A 21,172-nucleotide genomic window follows, 5' to 3' on the forward strand; every position below is an offset into this window, starting at 1 on the left:
TATATATATATATAATTAACTGTATCATTCTCCTAATTCTAAGCAGATCATGTTATTATCAAGCTCATTATCAAGTCAACCTGAATCGAAAAAAATATCTTTCTTTTTTTTTAATTTCTTGTTCTTATTTTTTTAAAGAAAATATTCTCCTTTGTCTCAATTTATGTGACAATTTTTATTTTTTATAGTCAAACAATTTAAGTTTGATTAGAAATTTACGTGTGAAATCTCCAGTTTTTAAAAATGAAATATATATATATATATATATATTTTGTAAATTATGTAAAATGTACTATAAGTCAGAATAATAAAAAGATATATGAAAATTTTACGATCAAAGATAGACTTGTTTAATTTTCAAAATTCGAAAAGTGCTACATAAATTGAGACAAATAAAATCTTTTATTTTTCATCAACTTTTCAATTATAACTTTGCACGTTATATGCTTAAGACATATAATAAATTTAACGCGAATACAGAATTCAGAAGTCTTTTTTTATTTTTGAACTAAGAAAATAGTAACATTCTCCTTTATAAAATCATGGATGTAACCGAGACATCAGGACACAAATTTTATCTCTCTTCTAATATATGCAATGTTATTACGAAGCTCATCATCATCGAATTGCATACTTAATTCATGGATATCCAATTTCAGAACCCCGTTATCAACGTCCATTCAGCTTAATTATGATGAAAATTACTGTTATTGCAATAGGAGAGAAATGGACGGTCCTGATCAGAAGAAAAACAATAATCCTATGAACAAAATAAGCATAAGGAATTCTTATTCCAACATAGAATTATCATCATCAACTTATAATGACGAAGTTAAGACGACGAAATTCGGATCATCGGAGGATTATTGCGCTGCACCGGAAGACGGAGGCGGAGGTAAAGTCTACAGCGGTGGCTGTTGGACCGGTGGTGGCAGTGGTGGAGATGGTTCGGGTTCGGGTTCAGGTTCAGGTTCGGATAATTCAAATGGTTGGCATGGGAATGAAAATACAGAAGCGTATTACAAGAAAATGATCGAAACTTACCCGAGAAATGCACTTTTACTTGCAAACTACGCAAGGTTTTTGAAAGAGGTATGTAAACTTTCATGAATTGAACATTATATTTTTCGTGACTACTATTTCATCTACGTCTATGTTTACATGTTCATGTTCAATATGATTTGTTTTTAATTAATGATAATAAATAAAATAATAATTTTATTATATTATCTTAATTAATCCTCTTTTTGTCTCACTTTATGTGACAATTTGACTTGACCGGCGTAAAGTTTAAGGCTTTAAAAATGATTTCTAATAATGAAAGTGTCAGATTCCGCTGAAAAAAAATCACACAGAAAAATGGATATTGACATATAAAAAGTACTTCCTTTGTTCACTGCGCTTTTTAAAAATTAATTTTATTAATTTCTAAAGTTAAATTAAAATTCAATATTTTTTTTAAAAAATATTAGATATTTAAAAACAATTTTTTCGCATATTAATATAACTGAAAAACATATTATAAAATGTTGATTAAAATTTTTATAATTTAATTGCAAAAAAAGAAAATGACAACAATTAAAAGTGAAAAAAGGCCGTAGTATTATAATAAGAGCAGAATAGCTACTAGGTTCCGAGAGTATAATAAGTAAAAAAAATTCTTAGTTTGTCAAAATTGACAAGTAATTAAGTACAAAAATTTTTAAAGAATAAGAAAACAAGACAGAAATATAAAGTAGTAAAATATTTCTTCAATCTCAAACTTTTCAAGTAAAATGGATATTTAATAAAATGGACAAATAAAAATAAACGAAGACACTATTAATATTGTTCTCTCTAGTCCAGTTCATTTGTCTAATTTTTTTTATTTTTTTTTGGATCCATTTAAAAAGATACACTCTTTACTTTTTCGATAAATACTAAATCAATACGTTTTATATGTGTTTAATTTAAGATTACAATATTATATTTGTTTTTTGTTTTTACTTTTTAAAATTTCATGATAAGTCAAACAATCAAATTAAAAAACATGTGATTTGTTTTAAACAAAATAAGTGTAATTAATATGTAGATTATCTTTTTGGCAAAACAGGTTAAGGGGGATTTAGTAAAAGCAGAAGAATATTGCGGAAGAGCTGTAGTGTTAAATCCAAGAGATGGGAATGTGTTGTCACTTTATGCAGATCTAATTTGGTTAACTCAAAAAAATGCATCTCGTGCCAATGCTTATTTTGATCAAGCTGTTAAATTTGACCCTCATGATTGGTATAAACCTTTTTTAAAAAATAATTAAATCATTAATCTAAAGGAATTAAGTGATTAAACTTCAATTTATTCAGAACATAGTTTAATTTAATACATGGATTATTATTGTTGCGCAGTTATGTAGTGGCATCATATGCTAGGTTCTTGTGGGATGCTGAGGAGGAATTGAAGAAGTAAAAGAGCTAAGTGGAATTATATTGTACATCGACGATAGAGTCATTCGTTAAATTAAACGGATATCACAATCTCAAATGCAATAATAATACACAAGATCGAAGAAATTATCATTATTCAAATTATAGTGGATGAATTCGATTATAATGGCTTCTTGGTTCAAATTAATTGGACTCTTTCGAATATGTAAAAAAAAAAAATTTTCCAAATTATGATCAAAAGTAAAAATTTTCACTCTCATAATCTAAAATTATCTCATAAATGGAAAAGAGGGAGTATATGCAAAATCTTTATTGGGCTCTGGAAAGTGGAAATTCATTCCTAACAAACTGGCTAAAATTTGGGCCTGGTCTATGACTGTTTCTGATCATGTGTGACAATTAAGTCCTACTCCAAATTGTCTCCTCTTTTTTTTTTTCCCGTTCGTTATTATTTTTTCGATCAATTTGAACATGTATTTATAAAATCATGATATAAAATCAAATAAATATATAAATTGAAGTTTTGTACATGCAATTTGGATATTTATTTATTTTCGCGCACACAAAACTTTTACAAATTATAGAAATTATTGAAATTTTTTTAATTTTTATACTCACCCTGTTCTTATTTATATGTCACTATTTAAATCGCATATACAGACGCAGACTTAAAAGAAGCAATAAGAAAATCTTTGTTTAAGATCTAAACAATACACCATATGAACTGTCAAACTTGTTTGTACGCTATATATGCCAAAAAATGAAATACTCTCTCCCTCGTATTTTGTGCAGATTATATGTAAAAAAATTATTTTATTATAACTAAAAATAATTTAATCAAAATATATTTATTTTAATTTTACTAAAATAATTTTCAATCATAATTTTAACCACAAATTTTAAAAGTGTTATTTTTTTTTAAATAACATCTTAAGTTAAATAATACCATATGAAATAAAGTAAAAAATACTAGCATACGTAATTTTTTGGCCAGAAATTTTAAAAACTTATGATATTTTTTTAAAAAATTGACTTTTTTTAAATTAAGAAATACTAAAATTAAAAGAATAAAATATAAAATGAAATACATAAAATATCATTCCATCATATTTTCTGGTCAAAAGAATAATTTCTAAAATTAATTTATATTATCCTTGGTACGAAAACGAACTTCAATCATAAAATTATACTGATATGTCATGTCAAAATTTTTAAGAAGTGATAAAGTCCGAGTGTCCGGACCTAAAATTCATATTCCAATTCGATTAATAGCGCATAATTGGGGGACCAAAATCCGAAACCATATCCATTAGCAACGGGTCCCATGTTTGATGTTCCCCCGCAGGCCGTACGAAAATCGTTTCCCATAGAGCGTGCATTACACCACCTCAAATCTGACGACTGAAAATCTTGCGTGATTGACACGATCTTTGTCGAGGTTGGGAAATAATAGACAGCATCATAAGTGCCCACATCACTTCTAAGGACCCTTCTATAAAGCATTTTTAAAATTTTAAGATATACTCTGCCCATTTTTCAAATAATTAGTTTGATCTAAAACGAAATTTAAAAAAATAATAATTTAATTTTAAATTTGTTATATTAAATAAATAAAATTATTTCTAATTATGTGATTTAAAATTAAAATATTATAAAAAAATTATTTTTTAAAAACAAAGTAAAAAAGAAAAATTTATCTTTTTATTTTTAAACGGAGTATATGTGTTTTGAAGATATTTAGTGGAAACAACTTTAACCAACGAATCTTCACCTTCGAATATGCCATTTGGACCGTGTACGATATAAGATATTTAGAATTTTAAATTGCAAAATAAATCAAATCATTTGTATTTCGAAGAAGATTGTGTGGCGTGATATTTTTATTTATCATTATAATAAAACCTCATTATGATCTTGAATATTGCATAAGATTTGTGTGATTATTAAAAAAGATTATATTACCCTCCCAATTCCATTTATGTCACATTTTTTGACTTAAAATGTATTATTTAGAGAATTTTTTTTTTGAAATTTAACATCTAAAACAATGGTTAGATATTTGTTAGTTTGTTAATCATTTTATTAAAAGGTAAAATAAAGTACGAAAATTAAATTATCTAATTATAATAAAATGATATACTTTTAGGAGAAACAAAAAAAGAAGGATGTCACGTTATTTAGGTGACACCTGATTTTCTTAGTCAATTCCAAGAAAATGTCACTTTATTTTAATTAATTTTTTTTTATAGCAGGTAATAATTTACTGTTATATAAATATTTAAAAATTATTTAAAATAAAAATATTATAATTAATTTATTTTCCTTAAATATCATAGTAATAAAATGAGATAGAGGAGGCATAAGAGGAAATTGTCGGTTTGGATGTGTTAACTGATAAGGCTCGTTTGTCCTTGAAAGTTGGCTACGTGGCACGTGTGGTCTATCTGTTTCACGGCGTGGCGGTTGCTATCAGCCAAGTTTTATCTAACCAAAAACACAACCTCTGTACTGCAAAGCTCATCACAAACTTTACTTCAAATTCTATCTAAAATATCTTTGTGAATTTTATTTTACTGTAAACAAAGTTGGAATTTTTTTTTTTTCTAACCATGGCAAGTCCAATGGAGAAGGGGAGTCATGATGATGAAATTGTGTCGGTGGAGCTTCCTGCACCTCGTTCTTGGAAAAAATTGGTATTCACAATTTCTTTTTCTCAATTTTGCTTGTAGTTCCTGTAATTTTTTTTTTGCTTTTTTTGTTGCCTTAATTCATTTTCTATGGTAGCTTGAACTTTTTGTAGGTGTTGGTCAGCTTAATTTTTTTGTCTTTTGGTTCACAAAATTCATGTAATAGGAAGGATGATCATGTTTCTGGTTAATTAAAGTAGTTTTTTTTTTTTTTTTGGTTTCTTGGTGGAAAAATTGGTTTTTTAAGGAAGTTTCACTGTTAACAAGTGTAGCATCATCAATTAGCTTTGCATCTGTCTGTAAATTTGCCTGTTTAAGTCTTAGTTTAACTTACTGATGCAGTATAATTAGTTATACCTGTATTGGCTGATCAAAGGTTGGGATGAGATGAGCTAAAAGAGCGCGATCTGAACAGGTTGATTGTTAAACCTTCTATTTTGGGCTAAGATAATTACTTTAGTGACTGGAAGATAACGATAAACTAAAGAATTGCCAGCTTTGACGCACCTGGACTAATTTCATGAATATCTTCCACTTTTCGCCTGCAACAAATATTAGGTAACTCCGTCAATCGAAGGCTAGAATAAATGGAAAGAATCACCTAGTGTTTTTGCCTCTGCAGTAATTTGAACCTTAGACTTCGCGGCTCTCAATCACTTCATTAACATAACAGCTAGGCTACACCCTGAACCAACCAATATTGACCTGGACATCCTCATCTTGGTATTAGTGTGTTGGGTCATAACCGTTATAACTCGATCCTTCTATTTATCACTCCTTGGAATCCCTTGTCTTTATACCTCAAAAGATGCAAAAGATGAAAAGAGAGAGCCTTTCCTGTTCATATTTTGTTTACGGTCTTTTAACATTTTTCTTGACAGCTCAGATAGTCCATCGTTAGAATTGTGATAGGGGAGTCTAGCCTCTTATTTAAGAACTGTGAAGTCTTATCAGTAGTTTCACTATTAGTGTAACTCTTCCTATTCGTCAAGGAATCAGCAAACAACCTTGCATGTGAAAGGTAGAGAGAGTAGTTTATACCTGTGCTGAAGATGGATAGTTGGACTATGCACTACATAAAAAATTGATCTTTAGTGACAATTAATTAACGACAATAACTCAATTGCCGCTTAATATGTATTTTTAGCGACAATTAACACTCTTTGTATATGTCCTTACAGCCTATAGCGACATCGGAGCTAATGACACTTAACTAATGCCGGTGTAAAGACATGAACACTCTTTATTAATGTGTATTTATTGCCGCTAAAAGTTGTTTTGTTGTAGTGATGTTATGCAGTGTACCCTGGGCTTTCTTGGGAGACATAGGGGTAGTCCTATTTAACGGAATTCAGTATGTGCTGTTGTGCAGCTTACATTTATAGTGACATATATTTTACCTCTGTCATTTGCAGTTCACCCCAAAGCAAGGGGGTACACCAAAGAAGAGTGAGGTAGTATTCATCAGTCCAACAGGAGAGGAGGTCAAAAACCGCAAACAGTTGGAGCAGTATCTCAAAGCACATCCTGGAAGCCCTGCTATATCAGAATTTGATTGGAGTACTGGTGAGACTCCAAGGAGATCAGCAAGGATCAGTGAGAAGGTCAAGGCAATGAGACCACCTTCACTACTTGAATCACCAAAGAAAAAACGCCGGACATCCTCTGGTACAAAGAAAGATAGCAAGGAAAAGGCTGCTGCAAAAGCTGAGATGGGAAGTGCAGAAAATAAAGGGATGGAATCTTCCAAAGAAGAAAATGAAAACTTGGAGAAGAAAGCTGGAGAAGCAGAAGCTGAAATGCAGGACAAGGGGAAGAAAGAGGCGGAAGCTGTGGTAGAAGATGAGCGCATAGAGGATGCTAAACTGCCCCCTGCGGAGAAGCCAGATTCTGAATCTGAGGAATTTCACAGTGCTGATGACGGCAATCAGGACAAGTCGGAAAATGCAGAAGCTGAAATGGAGGACAAGAAGAAGAAAGAGGTGGAAGCTGTGGAAGAAGATGAGTGCTTAAAAGGTGATGAACTGCCCTCTGTGGACGAGCGAGAGCCTGAATCTGAGGAAGTTCACAGTGCTGATGTTGGTAAACATAACAAGTCAGAAAATGCAGGTATAGAGGAAAAACAAGCATCTGAAGAAAAGCTGGACTCTCAAAACAAACCAGAAGAACTCGCTGCAGAAGGGACCAATGTCACCGTAGGAGGGAGTGCCGTCCAAGCAGAACATGCTGCTGACGGGATATCTAAGGATGCCCACAGCAATGATGGTGAAGATAGGCCGAAAGAGGAGGAGAAAGAAACCGAAGGAACTGAGTTAGCTATGGAAAATAACAATATTAATCAGCCAGGGCTGGTTCATCCCCAGCAGCATCAATCACCTGCGCCTATTAGCTGCTGATGCATCATCCGCATCAACCTTAGGACATTTTCTGTTACATGTTTACTGACTTTTAGATTCAATTTGATTATTGTAATAGTAAACTTCGAATCTCTGGTAGTTTAGTGTCTAGTTTCCAGGACTGCCGTCTCGCATCGTGGTGTATGTATTTGTTTCTGTCGTGGTACACTTGGATCTGTTATTAAAACTTGATGTAGAATGTTTTAGGAGATGATTTGTGACTTGCAGAGTTCTATTTGCTATAACATGTAGAGCTTTCGAATTGCCCCTTTGTGATGAGTAATGTGTTCATAATTGAATATTTTCTTGGGGAAATTCAAATTTATAACATACTAACACTATAGTAAAGGTGTTTTTTTACAGTTGAAAAGAATGAAATGCTGGAATGGGAAGTTCTAATCTGCAGAAACACTTGAATATTCACCATTTTCATGTAATTTCGAGTTATGAAACGCACCATTAGTAGAGCCATCAGGACTACCTGCGAGCAATTCCTTTTTCCTCTTCTCCTCGTATTTTCCAGAGAGAGAATCAAACAAAATTCCAGCACCAACTCCAACAGCCAAATCAATAGTGTAATGGCCCCTGGTACTCAACAATCTCACCGTCTGTAGTACGTTCAAGGTGTCAAATAAATAAGACAATTTCCATCTCTGCATACGTTTCATATCCAGCGATGCAATCACTGATGCTGCAACATGCCCTGAATAGAACAAGAAAAACGACACATTTCCTACTGGAAAATCAGCTCCCGACCCTAGAAAATCCTACATTAACAAACCAGAAAACAATCAAAGCCCGCAAATTTTCTACTTTCAACGCGTAGTGTACTGAGATTTTTCTTGATTCTTGTTTAGGAACAAAATGGAAATAATATACTTGTATACATTTATTGGTTTTTGCTTACCTCTGGTAATGGCAGCTGCGTAGAATATCCAAGAATGCCTCTACATGTGAACATGAACAGAGTTGCAATAGTCGCTCTTGGTCGCCCTTCAATTAAGAAAGCCCATACTATGTACACCATTTGCATTCCCACAAACCCCTGTATGATGAATCAATGAATTGGCAAATTGTAAAACAGAATCAGCATAAAGCATATTAGATCTGGCATCAATTGTGTGTGACCATTTTATTTAAAAGTCGTACCGTATTAAGGCCAGCAAGAACAGTATTGAGAGCAGGTTTTGAATCAAGCAAACGATGCAGGGAACGCGTAGCAACAAATCCGAGATCGAAAGGCGGGGACGAAGATGGAACCATATGAAGAGTATATTCCACGCCCATGAAGAAGAACAACGTGGTAGCGAAGATGCACGGTATGGGATGATTCTTCACCACACCGAATACATCCCTAGCCGTCAATCTCATGAAAAATGTATTGCTCAACCACCCTGAATCACCGAATTCTGAAGGCGGTCTTTTCTTCATGTCAGTAATTTTATTGTCGTCTTCCATTTCCATATTTTCAAATTGGAATTCGTTAATGGAGGAATGTGATCTAGTGTTGAAGCTAGATGAAGAAGAATAACGAAGATGGAGAGTTTCTGCATTCATTTCTGCCGTTTAAATTTCCTGGAATGAACGAAGACATGACGAATGATACTATGATGTTACCAATAATTGTATTAATCCAACGGCATATGTCTTTCTCCGAAATGTGATCAGTATTAATGGAAATCCGATGACGGAGATTCGAAAACGATCCTCAGATCTCACTTTCAAGCTAAAAAAATCATACTGAATATCTAATATGGAAGGAAAAAAATGCAGATTTGGTTTACAAGGAATAGAAGAACAGATTAAAGGGCCATTAGTTTAATTCTTATGGTAAATAAGTTCTATTCAATTACTCCCACCGATTATTTATATACCGAACTAATTCAATTTACTATAATTATAAGTATATCTTAATTAAGTAAAAGTTTGGATTGACGACTTAAAATAAATCAGAGAAAATGAGGAATTATAGACCAAAATAAAAGTCAATTTTCTGCTAAGCTCATTTGGCATCGACCGCTTAGAATATATAAGATTAGATTATTCTTTAACTAAATAAGCAATAATTTAATTAACTAAATCAAAATTAAGAACTTGAAACATTGTTTAAGAATAATAATGTAGTACTACTTTATCATCATATCATACGAGAGAGTTGCTCTTTACAAACTATTTACTTCTATTTGGATTTTGATCCTTTGGGACATTTTTGAGCATATTGATTATTGAGCAAAGTTTATGAATATATAAGAGATTGTTTTCTTCAATACATTTATATAGGTTACAAGCTTTATGTTTGTCCCCGGAACATAAGAGTAGTGTTCATTAATAATTATATGAAAGCTTAAACGAAGTCACAAGTCGAAATTTAACAATATGATATGATAGAAAAATTTCAATCTAGTAGTACCTATTATTTTCCTTTAGGGTTCACTTGTGTAAGACACAAAACAAATTTTCAGAGTGAGAACTGATCATTCGATAAACAGATTGCATTTCATTTATACACCAAAACACCAACCAGAACAAAACGGGTGCAAAAGAGTGTGTACAACAACTACACATCACTGCAAAAACTCAGTAAGATACCAGAGTCTGATGACTCTTATCATGTCAGTTAGGGATACAACTCCTTCCAGCAAGCCTTGTTCATCCACCACCCAAACACGATGCACATTGTCTGAAACAACTTTCTCTACCACTTCCCCGAGTGAAGATTCGGGGCGGCATGTCACTTGTTCCCTCCATGAAGATCTCAGCCCGGTATTAGGAGCTCCCGACAGCATTTTCAAGAAATCGAGGACCTCTAGGTTCAATAGAGGCTGCATTTTCGATACAGGACAGCCTCTCAAGTCCGTTGCTGAAAATGTTCCTACGATCTTCCTCTTTTTCCCCTGTAAATTTCATAGAAAACAAGAATCCTGATATCGTTAGGGTATATATATAAATTAAATTCAAACGAGTGAGACTAAATGTTTCAAACTTACATTCACAAGCTGAGTATGATCTTCTGTTATGTCATTGGATGACTCCACAATTGGTACTGCATTTAGTGAAGCTGTTCTCATGCATTTGATCACATCGATAACCTTAGCCTTATTAGTCACACCGAAAACAGTGTCTGTGATTGCTTGGAGTTGTCTATCCGAGACCTTGTGCGACATGATCGCTTTAAGCTCCTGCTGGTCATTCAAAAACCTAAGCAGATCCATTTGTGTTAGCATTCGGTAACATGACGCTGACTCGGTGAGCTCAACGCCAACTACATTTTCTGATCGTCCATTCACTGGTACCATGGCTCGATGTATGCCTTTGCTGAAAACTTCCATACAATCCACAATACTTCACATATAAAGAAGCAATTAGTAAGATACATTTGCAAAATTAGATAATGGAGTTACAACCTTGAATATCCAAAATTCATTTGACAAATAGCAGCAAGGCCGTACTCAAAACATCAGTGATTTATTGAAGTAATCATAATTATAAAAATCCTTATTCCGACACTACTCATTCCAATTTGATAGATTAAAAGTAATTGCTAACAACATCCACTACTTTCTAGAGGATTCATTTTGTAGGTTACTCATAATAATTTCTTAATTTTCTTAGTTTTGTGATCTCTTCTTCATGTTTATCCATGAAGAAAACATCAGTTTTTATTTTTGTAAGCAGCCAAGAGATCTCAATTCCTCGTTACATACCTTGTGTTAGGGCTGAGGGTCCACAAACTAAGACTTTCAAGACAATGCCCAATAATCGAAGAAACAGGAACCATCATCTTTTTCGTTAGATCATCATCATCATCACGATAACCGTTTCCAGCAATATATGCGAGAATATCAAGCATAGTTACCATCCCTATATAATGTTTTCGTACAGCACCCGTCTGTTTATCAGATTCCAAAATCATAGAACCGCCGGCACCAATCCAGTGCCCAGGCGGTGCAGCCACCGGAACCGTCACCACCTTGTTAGCCATCAGAGTGTTTATTGTATCTGCCAGCGTGGCTGTATACGGAACCTCCACAAGTCTCCTTTTATCAATAATTAGATCCTTTACCTGCTTGTCTTTAAGCATCTGATGCTTCTGAGATCTACGAGGGCTTCCCGCCGCTTGTATCTCCGCTGTTGCTTGCATTTTGTTTGTATTAGTATTTTTTTTTTTTAATTTGTGTGCTGGGTGAAAACTAAAGAGGAAGTTGAATAACTGAAAGTGCACTAATATAGGTTCATATGTGGCTTAATACGTGTCAGCATTAGGGGATGAAAAAAAGAAGAGCGCCATTTGTTATTTTGTTTGCTACGTGGTGCTTGCTTCTTGAGCAATGCACCGATCCTATCCAGTTGCTATTTCATAGGGTCGTTTGGTATGTGGAAATTTATCTTATATTTAATTTAAACTAAAGTTATCTGCAGCCCCTTATAGTTGTCTGCATTGATACCTATTTAACAATTCTATTGTTCAGAATAAGTATCTATTTGACACTTTTCGCTGACATAGCAAGGAAGGTGTAATATACATTCATTCAGCGCGTCAGAACGTATTTTTTTTAAATCTCTCTTCTTCCTTCTTCCTTAGCCATAACTTCTTTCAAAATCAATACTATCTTCGCCGATGATGTTGGCGTCAACACCTTTCACGCTTTTTTCTCCTGCCCTCTTCCTCTCCCTCCCCTCTATCATATTCAACTATAGAAATACCATTACGATTTTTTTTCCATTTTCTTTAAATTTGTTAAATATTGTGATCTTATTTACGGAAAAAAATATAGACTCATACAATGACTATTTTGTTTCTTCTTCCATTTTTTTTATTGAAAATATATCTAACAAATCAATTTTAAAATAAAGAAAACAAATATGCTTAGATGATTATGTAATCAATGATTTTATTGATATCTAAAATTATAAGTGGTTCATATTTTGTAGATTCATGTACTGATTAATTTTTATGTATAAGTAATTTGCTATTTTCAACTTTAAAAAAAAACAAATCTGAAAAAAGAATAGTGAATTAAGAGGATTTGAAGGTGATGAAAACTATGGTGGAGGAGGGGGCTATGGTGATGAATAGGATTTCAAAGTGATGACAATACATGAATTTTTTCTTTTTTTTTCGTCAAAATGTCACATGTACGTAATTGATTTGTTAATTTTTCACGTCATCGCGAGTGTATTACACACATTTCATACTTTTAGGTGATTGTCAAAAAAAGGGAAAATTTCATATATGGCAAACTTATTAGATTAAATAACATTATATGGGTATAGTTTACCTAATTACATAATATGGGTATAGTTAAGTTATTAAAGGTGTCTTTAATTTTGTATATAAATTTTTTTTATTATTATTTATACAATTGTATTTTAAAAAGTTGTTTGTAACTGAAGCATTAAATATGGTAACAATAAATCAAGATAATGCCACAATTTTAGGGAAACGTCCCTATTTTCAAGCCATACGTTCAAATTCAAAAAAAAAATTCATACAGCCATTGAAACAAGAAAATAATTTTTTTTTTTTTTGCTCTTTGTGAAACTGAAGTTCAGCAATTTTGGCAATCGAATACAGGTAAGTTTTTATTCGATGAAATTTCTTGTTTATTGGTTTTAGAATTTGTGAATTGTGTTCGATTGTTTGTTTTTTTTAAAAAAAAATCAAAATATGATTTTGTTAAGCTGAATTTGTGTTCATTCGTTAGTGTGAGTGGTTTTTTTTTTTAAAAAAAAATTCAAAATATGATTTTGTTAAGCTGAAAATTTGCAATATACAATTATATACTGTTCATGTAATTGTATATGTGATTCGCGGTATTTGTATATTTTGAAAGCGTCAATATTAATATCAGTGTTCATAATTGTATAAAACCATAAATCATGTGTTTTAGTTTTTATAGAATTATATACTATTGTAGATGTAGTTTTTGTAAATTAAAAAGAATAATAATATAAAAATTCTATGTCATACGATTTATTTTTGGAAGAAGTATACACTATTGTAGATGTAGTGTTTGTATATTAAAAAGACTAACAGTATAAAATCAATAATTTGATTGTTTTAAAATTGTTGTATTAATTGTATAACTTTTTCTTTTCCTTTTCTGCTTGTTATACTGGGCGGGTTTTCAAAATCATCATCCGAATCTGTAACTTTATTGTGATCATTCTGCAGGCCCTGAGACATTGATTGTTCTGTCGATTGTGGAAGTTTGAGGATTTTAATTTCCATCGCTGTTGGCTCAATATTTCTGAACTTAATCTGCATAATAATGAAAAATTATAATTCAATATAATAAAAATGTAATATACAATTTGTAGTAAGTAAATGTATACTAACTTCTATAATTTAAAAATTGTATTAAGTAAATGCATACCGGATTATCTGCATCGTTAAAAATTGTTTTCATGAAATAATCAAACCGAGGATGGTCGTTCTTAGTCACCCAACTTATTCAATGTTTTTATTAATTGTATATGCATATTCAATACATTATATTCGATAATTTATATATAACTACTACAATATACAAAATTATAATCACATATGATATTTTCCTATCTATATACAATCCCTACTACCAGCTATTAAAACAGACATGTACATATCAATTTTTGTATATGTATGTAAACTTAATATATACTAACTTTAAAAATTTGTATATAACTAATAGAATATACAAATTCTAATCATATATTCAAATTTTCCATCTGTATAACTAAGTCCAATTACTATTTTGTATATATATACAAAAATCAAAAATAACATAAACATGCAATATACTATATACAATTACTCACATGGAATATACTATATACAATACTTAATTTAATGGTTTTTGTATATTGACAACTAATTAACAAAAAAATTGTATCTAAGTTTGTGTTTTAAGACACTACCTCATGATTATGAAGTTCTTCAGATCCGACTTCACAATCATTTTCCTCTGATTCAAATAGTACAACTTTCCTCTTTCTTGTACCTTGTACAATTTTAATGCCTCTAGCTTTGGCATTTTTAATAACTTGTTGAACTGCCATAGGGTCGTTTTTTTTCTTTGATCTCAGCTCTTCCATGGTTTGTTCTTGTATAAGTTGTTTTGATTTTCCCAAAGACCCTACATTAGCCCCAAATTCTTGATTTAGCCCCATTGAAAAGGATGGTAAAATGTCAACAACATTGACATGCAAAGGACTACCTCTGGTAATCCTCAAAGATGTAGACGATTCGTTCATTGTTTGACGAATTTTAGATCTATCAAGAACAAAAAACGATTATTTCATCAAAATATATGGAAAAAAAACAAACAGAACACATATACAATTTTTAGATAAGTTAGAAAAAAAGGTAAACAACTAAAATTAAGGATAACTTACGAAATTGACTTCAACTTAGGGAGGGGACTTCAACTTCAGGAGGGATTACTGAAATTTTGGACAAAAATTCGAAATTCAAATCTGATATTGGAGTATTAAATGTAGGAGAAGACGTTAGAATGAGGAAAGGAGAGAGAAAATTAATTGTGAATAGGAGAGAGAAAATTAGATTGTGTATAATTATATACAAAATTAGAAAATAAGGTTTTTATACAATTGGTTACATAATAGGTTGTGGGCCCACATTAATTATAGCAAAATAAAATAAACTATAATTATATAATGTAAATAAATTAAACTATACCCCTAATATATAATTAGTTATGAATGTTTGCCATTTCATATAATTTTCCCTCAAAAGAAGCATTCAAAAAATTCAAATTCGAATTAATAAAGATATCCAATAAATATAAATTCTAATTAAAATATCTAAGTAAATTACATCCAAACCTTTTATTTAATTTGAAGTATTATTTGTATCATGATGGTAAAATTCCTGTTGGAGCCGGAGGTGTTAGCAAGGCTCTACACATTCCTTCCAATTTTTTCAGGTGGAAAATCTTTCCAACTTTTTGTCTGTATGTATTTATTTGTATTTTAAATTTCTTGATGAAAATCTAACTTTATCTTACCGTCACATATAAAAATTTAAATAAAATAATATCGCGGATATTTTGGTTTATCCAATCCTACTTACCCAAAACAGTTTTTAGAGCCTTTTTTATTATAATGAATACTTGTTATTCTTATCCAATTAATTTGTATCTGAAACTTCCATCATGAATCATGAAATGGCAATTATCAAATATTCCTTCTCTTTCCATTTATCGTTACTTACTTAAGTATTTTTCATTTATTAAAGTTAAATAATTTAAATTTAATTGAAAGTTTACAAATAAACTTTATATATTTATAAATAATGTAAATGATATGATAAGTTAAAATACATTATACTTTAAAATATTAAAATATTTATAAAAAATTTATAATAAAAAATAAATTTATTTAAAATTTAAAAAATATCACGTAAAATACGATAGAAAGAGCCTCATTTAGTTCCACCCTAGCACATTGTCTAGTAGATAGAAAGTAAAAGAAACAGAAAGAGGACGTATGGAATTATGATGTATATTTCTCTATGAACAAGAAGTTAGCTGCTATCATCTGCAAGAAGAAGAGATTATGAGTAACTTGGGTAAGCATACAAAGCCTTAATAATAATTGAATTAGCAGTAACAACTTCGGATATACAACCTATTCAATAAACAAATAAGAATATATCTAAAGATCCTCATATTCGACAGTATATACAGACACCATTTAACTTTAACTGACCAGTTTCTCAGCCCTAGTTAAGATTCAAAGTTAGACAGACGCACCCGGTAGCAAAGTGAAGGGATTGTCTAGGTTAGGCTAAGGCTTTCTTTTTTGGTATCCAAGATGTTGATTGAGATAACCATCTTCTTAAAAAATGTGACCGCTTGAATTCTGGTTTGGGAATTGCATCCTCGTCTTGAAAATCACCAACCTTTTTGGTCTTCTCTTGGTGGTCAATGTTGCCATTATCTTCAATGTTCACTTCATGAGCATCCAAACTGGAAGAAAAATGGTTAGGGTGCCACTTAAGTTCTGTTCTATGACAGATGAAAAGTGTAGTGAGTACATACTAAATTTCTGCTATGTAACGGTTAAGCAAGTGTAAACAAACAGATATGATACATGTATTAGCCCAATATGTGTACCTGGTTGAAACATCAGTTATTTGTTGGTTACCTGGTTGCAACTTAGCTCTTTCACTATCAACACGTGTCTCACTTTAGTTTAGCAGCGAAGACAAAATATCAGCCTCTTTTCATGGATTAGTCTTCCCAAAATTCAGTGAATCTCATGTTACCCCCTTTTTAGAGGATACGATTTTGGTTGACTAAGTAGCAAAAGATGGTTCACTAACATCCAGGCAAAAGAAAAAAAGGAAAGCAACCAGGTTTCATGTCTTGACTAATAGCTAACTTTATATTAAAATGTCTGATTGTGATGGAGTAGGGAGGAATTGAGGCATCAAAAAAATAACGTACATATGAACGATGAAGGGGTATCAACTATGTGTTCAAGTCCGTTAAATTTGCCATCTACAGAAAAGAAAGGTCACAAATTTTTCGGCATGCCCTTACAGCGAGCATCTTTTTTTTTTGTTGATGAAGTGAGATAAAGCATCCAGTAAATTCAAAGATACAAAAGGTGGACATACATAGAGCATTGTTTGGACTGGTCACATTGGTAATCCAGTCTCCGTTTAGCTGGCCTGTACTCCAACGTGACATGCTGTGCAAATTGAAGCTGCAGACTCCAAGCAAAAAGAAGTAAAGGTAAGAAGCATAAACTGTAGTTAGTGTATTGAGAAATCATTCTCGAAGTTCACAGGAGCATTATAATTAGCAAGAGCTTGATTATGAAGCATTCAAATCATATGTGTGCATTTGACTGTTTGTGTGTGTGACTGTATATGTGTGTTTGTGTGCAAAACACAGAGCAGTGCTGGGTACAGCCGTACAGATCGAATGTTTCATTGCTTATAGTAAACCGTAATTAACAACATTTATCACTTCTTATGCCTCAAATCCACATGTAACCTCACTAGGAAAATAGCCACCATTGCTGTCAATACTACAATGTTAGTACCTTATCTGAGATTCCCCTCATAAGACTGTACCATTAAATCGTCTTTCACCAAACACTTGAAAATATTTAACTTTCTAGCTTAGTTTTGTCATATGAACTTGCTATAGATAGGCACAAAACCTTGGTTGCTCATTGATGAAGTGCGTGATCACCTCAGTTAAAAGTATAAGTTGTTAAAGAGAATACACTTCTATCATTTAATTGTATTCTCAACACACCACCTCACATGCAAGTGTGATACTTTTTCATGGGCCAGAAGCACATGGAAATATTCGATCTCAGGACTTCTGCAGGCTCTGATACCATGATGAAGTGTGGACCATCTCAATTCTCATATAAAAACTTAAGTTGCTATAGAGATCACACTTATATCATTTAATTCTTTTCTCAACACTCATTAATTGATTCTAGTTCGAAGATCCAAAAATATCATGGGGCTGAAGACAAGAAAAATTATATACTTATAGACAAATACTTTGCTCTAGTCCAGAAAATGTATATGGTTCTTCAAGCCCTGACTACATAAGAGCCCCCACATGGCTACCCACCATCTAACCAAACTCATCAAATATAGTACTATTTCCTTTTCCTCGTGTCAGTCGATTCGAATTAAGAAAACAAGTTAGTCTACCACAAGCCACTAATACATTATACATAGATGTGTTTACCTAGTGAATTTTGATAATGGAAAAAAGAGGTACTCAGAAGTTAGAAACAAGCTGTATTTTAGATTCCCAATCAGTAACAATACGAAAAACTACTGACCTGATCACCATCTTTCATACCAAAACAGTTAATAAAAGTTTTGTCATTCACAAGTTTTTGACTTCCATAGCACAAACAGAAGTGACTCCACACTAATGACCTGCATCAATAGGCAATACAACTTTAAGATCTACCATATTTGCAGCAATACAGACGACCAACAATTCCTTAAATTCAATTTATTCCTTTTATTTTCAGCCATTCTGCATTAACATGTTTGCAATCATCGTCACAGAAAACTTCAAATACCAATTATTTGCAAGCAAGCTGAAGTGATGAGACCTTCTATTAAATTACCAATTCTAGAACTTCTTTAACTATTGGCAACAAATTGTAGAGTTTTAACTCATTCCCATAATCATATTGTCACAGCACATATCTAATGAGTGTCTTGTTCATTTTTAACTGTTAAATACAGTTCAACACAATATGATGATTGATACCTCCTCGTCAAAGGCGGATCTAAGTGGATTCACAATTGCAGTCTATTACATAAGCATTCCCCTTTTTTCATGCATGTGAAAGTGAATCAGATTAAAAGCAACAAGCTACAGGCAACCATTGTAGAAATAATCAGGTCTCATTCATACCATAGAATCTTGCCTTCATCCTCCCGAGAGAAATTGAAAGCTTCCTCAACTGCTTGTTTAAGGTCTGCTACTGTAGCATTTCTCGCTACATGTATAACTATTCAAAATTCCAGCCAAACAACCGGCATTAGCCATAATTATACCACCACAAAATGCAACAAAAAATAAACTACTACTCAAATATTAATCTCACTTACCGAATGAAGAGCCATCCAATTTAAGAACGGAGATATTGAGTAGCTGTTCAGGAAGTTTGCGGTAACCAAAACTCCGAACTAGTCTTTTGCTTAGCGAAAATGGAGTCCAAACCCTAGAACTCCGATTCTGCAACTGAAAGCACGCTATAATCTTCACCATTATCAGCTCGCTTCGAAAACTCTTGCAGTTTTTTTTTTTTGGCTTAAACAGGGGAAACAAGTGAGTGAAAACAGAAACTGAGAGGCTTTCGGTTTTTTAAAGAGATGACCGTTAGCAGGGTCACGTTTTTTAAGTAGTAGGACGAATTTACTTCAACACGCGCTGTCAGTTAATTCACTTTAATGAAACCGCGCGGGCGTATATATTATCGATAAAAATTAATTAGTGTTTTAATTTTTTCACAACTAATGTTCCTATCAAACTAATTAATGTTTACTTTTATTGTTAGTTATGATTAATTTATAGTACATAGTATTGCCTTAATCTTTATTTTAATTAATAATTATAGTAGACAATAGTGATTTGATTTAACACTGACAATTCAAGAGTTGGAAGGTGACAAAAAGAAAAGGTAGATCTATGGTTACTGGAAAAGTTAGTAGAGGCAAAACGGGCATTTTGGCAGTTTGTTAAGTGTTTGGATGTGACTTGAGAGAACATTTTTGAAATTTTTGTTTGTCCCTCTAGATAACCAAATTTTATTGAATTTAAATTTATATCAATCTAGATAAATATTTGTGATTTGATATTCTTTGCTCAATTAACTTTAATAATATAGATTTAATGGAAGGTCAATTTTATTGGGTTAGTCCGTCAGTTTGGTATATAAATGATGAGCCACTTACTAAACTCAAGATATCATCTTATACTAAAGATTCAATTTAGTGTGACATATAACATGACATGCCACGCTAAGTCATTCAAATGAGTTAATAGAATCACATAACATGTGAAAAATGATAATAACATGTTAATTATAGTAAAATATCAATAAGAATGTGTCACGTGCATGTTTCAACCAATCAAATAAGATCATGTCACTTAGTGTGACTGCTCAACTAGTTTCTTTACAAGATAAATGGCTTATGTGATTCAATATTTCCGAGAATGAATCATGTCTGATTGGTTCTACATATTCATATTCATACCATAAAAGTCATTCATTTTGTGAGGAAGACATATGTCACACATCGTGTTTGTGCAGCAAGGTAGATGAAATAGAGGCTCACATCCTGAGTGTTAAGAAGGTGCCTCCAAAACTTAAAGACAAGTTCTACGAGATGGTAATTAGATTAACTATGTATGTATGATGTAGAGTGCTGGCCAATCTAGAACTCGCTGAAGATGAAAGTTGTGAAAATGAGAATGTTGAAATACATGTATGATCATATAAGAGATAAGATTAGAAATGAAAAGATTCATGATAGGTAAGTATCGCTTTGATGGAAGATAAAATGCAAAAAATAAATAAAAATGAAGCTAAATTGTTTCAAACACATGAAGGGGAGATACATGGATATCTCATGCGGATGTTTGATATATTGATAATAGATGATTTCAGAAGAAGTGGATATATTTGTCAAAGAAGTATTGAAGAGAAGTAACTAGAATAGACATGGATTTTAGCTTATAATGTGATATGATCTTAAGAATGCACAAAATAAGGTGGTAGGTTAACAAGTAGCCGAGTGTAGTCTCGCTTATCCTTTTATAATTTTTTTATTTCCTTTTCTAAACTGCTTTAATCTATTTTTCATCAAGTATCTATTAGAGACAACATTCTTTTCTACGAAGTAAAAGTACAGTCTACATACACCTGCACCTCCCGACAGTGACGGATCCAGAATTTTCATTCAAGGGATTTGAAAAATAAAAATATTAACGTGTAAATAAGCCAACAAATTTTTTAAGGAATGTGATCCTTGAATTCTTTTAGATTTAAAAACCACATTTTTAGCATGTTTTATTAAAAAAAAGAAAAACGTAAAAATGGAACTGGAACTAAAAAAATTAAAACTAAAAAAGTAAAATGCTAGCCATGAACATCATGTATAGTTTCA

General features: G+C 31.9%; 5 protein-coding genes and 1 long non-coding RNA gene across 6 annotated transcripts; 2 read left to right on the forward strand and 4 right to left on the reverse strand.

Moving 5' to 3' along the window:
* Positions 1-492: 492 nt before the first annotated feature.
* On the forward strand, positions 493-2,801 carry LOC107023273. Its single transcript, XM_015223908.2, has 3 exons — positions 493-1,092; positions 2,093-2,265; positions 2,382-2,801. The coding sequence occupies exons 1-3, from the start codon at positions 598-600 to the stop codon at positions 2,440-2,442; spliced, it is 729 nt and encodes a 242-aa protein (XP_015079394.1). The 5' UTR covers positions 493-597; the 3' UTR covers positions 2,443-2,801.
* Positions 2,802-4,792: 1,991 nt separating this feature from the next.
* Positions 4,793-7,765, forward strand: LOC107023272 (methyl-CpG-binding domain-containing protein 11-like). The gene is made up of 2 exons (XM_015223907.1): positions 4,793-5,113; positions 6,523-7,765. Exons 1-2 carry the CDS (start codon positions 5,030-5,032, stop codon positions 7,501-7,503), a joined length of 1,065 nt encoding a protein of 354 aa, XP_015079393.1. The 5' UTR covers positions 4,793-5,029; the 3' UTR covers positions 7,504-7,765.
* Positions 7,766-7,794: 29 nt separating this feature from the next.
* Positions 7,795-9,344, reverse strand: LOC107023274 (phosphatidylcholine:diacylglycerol cholinephosphotransferase 1-like). Its single transcript, XM_015223909.2, has 3 exons — positions 8,653-9,344; positions 8,411-8,548; positions 7,795-8,270 (listed from the first exon to the last, which is right to left on the reverse strand). Exons 1-3 carry the CDS (start codon positions 9,058-9,060, stop codon positions 7,899-7,901), a joined length of 918 nt encoding a protein of 305 aa, XP_015079395.1. The 5' UTR covers positions 9,061-9,344; the 3' UTR covers positions 7,795-7,898.
* A 513-nt stretch (positions 9,345-9,857) lies between these two features.
* Positions 9,858-11,819, reverse strand: LOC107022738 (SNF1-related protein kinase regulatory subunit gamma-like PV42a). Its single transcript, XM_015223330.2, has 3 exons — positions 11,208-11,819; positions 10,491-10,845; positions 9,858-10,397 (listed from the first exon to the last, which is right to left on the reverse strand). Exons 1-3 carry the CDS (start codon positions 11,642-11,644, stop codon positions 10,068-10,070), a joined length of 1,122 nt encoding a protein of 373 aa, XP_015078816.1. The 5' UTR covers positions 11,645-11,819; the 3' UTR covers positions 9,858-10,067.
* Positions 11,820-14,332: 2,513 nt separating this feature from the next.
* LOC114077511 lies at positions 14,333-15,118 on the reverse strand. The gene is made up of 3 exons (XR_003578753.1): positions 14,881-15,118; positions 14,703-14,758; positions 14,333-14,621 (listed from the first exon to the last, which is right to left on the reverse strand). It is a non-coding gene; the product is annotated as an uncharacterized LOC114077511 (long non-coding RNA).
* Positions 15,119-15,994: 876 nt separating this feature from the next.
* LOC107021858 lies at positions 15,995-19,377 on the reverse strand. The gene is made up of 5 exons (XM_015222577.2): positions 19,112-19,377; positions 18,915-19,011; positions 18,325-18,424; positions 17,129-17,217; positions 15,995-16,475 (listed from the first exon to the last, which is right to left on the reverse strand). Exons 1-5 carry the CDS (start codon positions 19,269-19,271, stop codon positions 16,289-16,291), a joined length of 633 nt encoding a protein of 210 aa, XP_015078063.1. The 5' UTR covers positions 19,272-19,377; the 3' UTR covers positions 15,995-16,288.
* Positions 19,378-21,172: the final 1,795 nt, after the last annotated feature.

The sequence above is a fragment of the Solanum pennellii genome, chromosome 6 (assembly GCF_001406875.1).
Source record: "Solanum pennellii chromosome 6, SPENNV200".
In the NCBI taxonomy this organism is placed as follows: Eukaryota; Viridiplantae; Streptophyta; class Magnoliopsida; order Solanales; family Solanaceae; genus Solanum; species Solanum pennellii.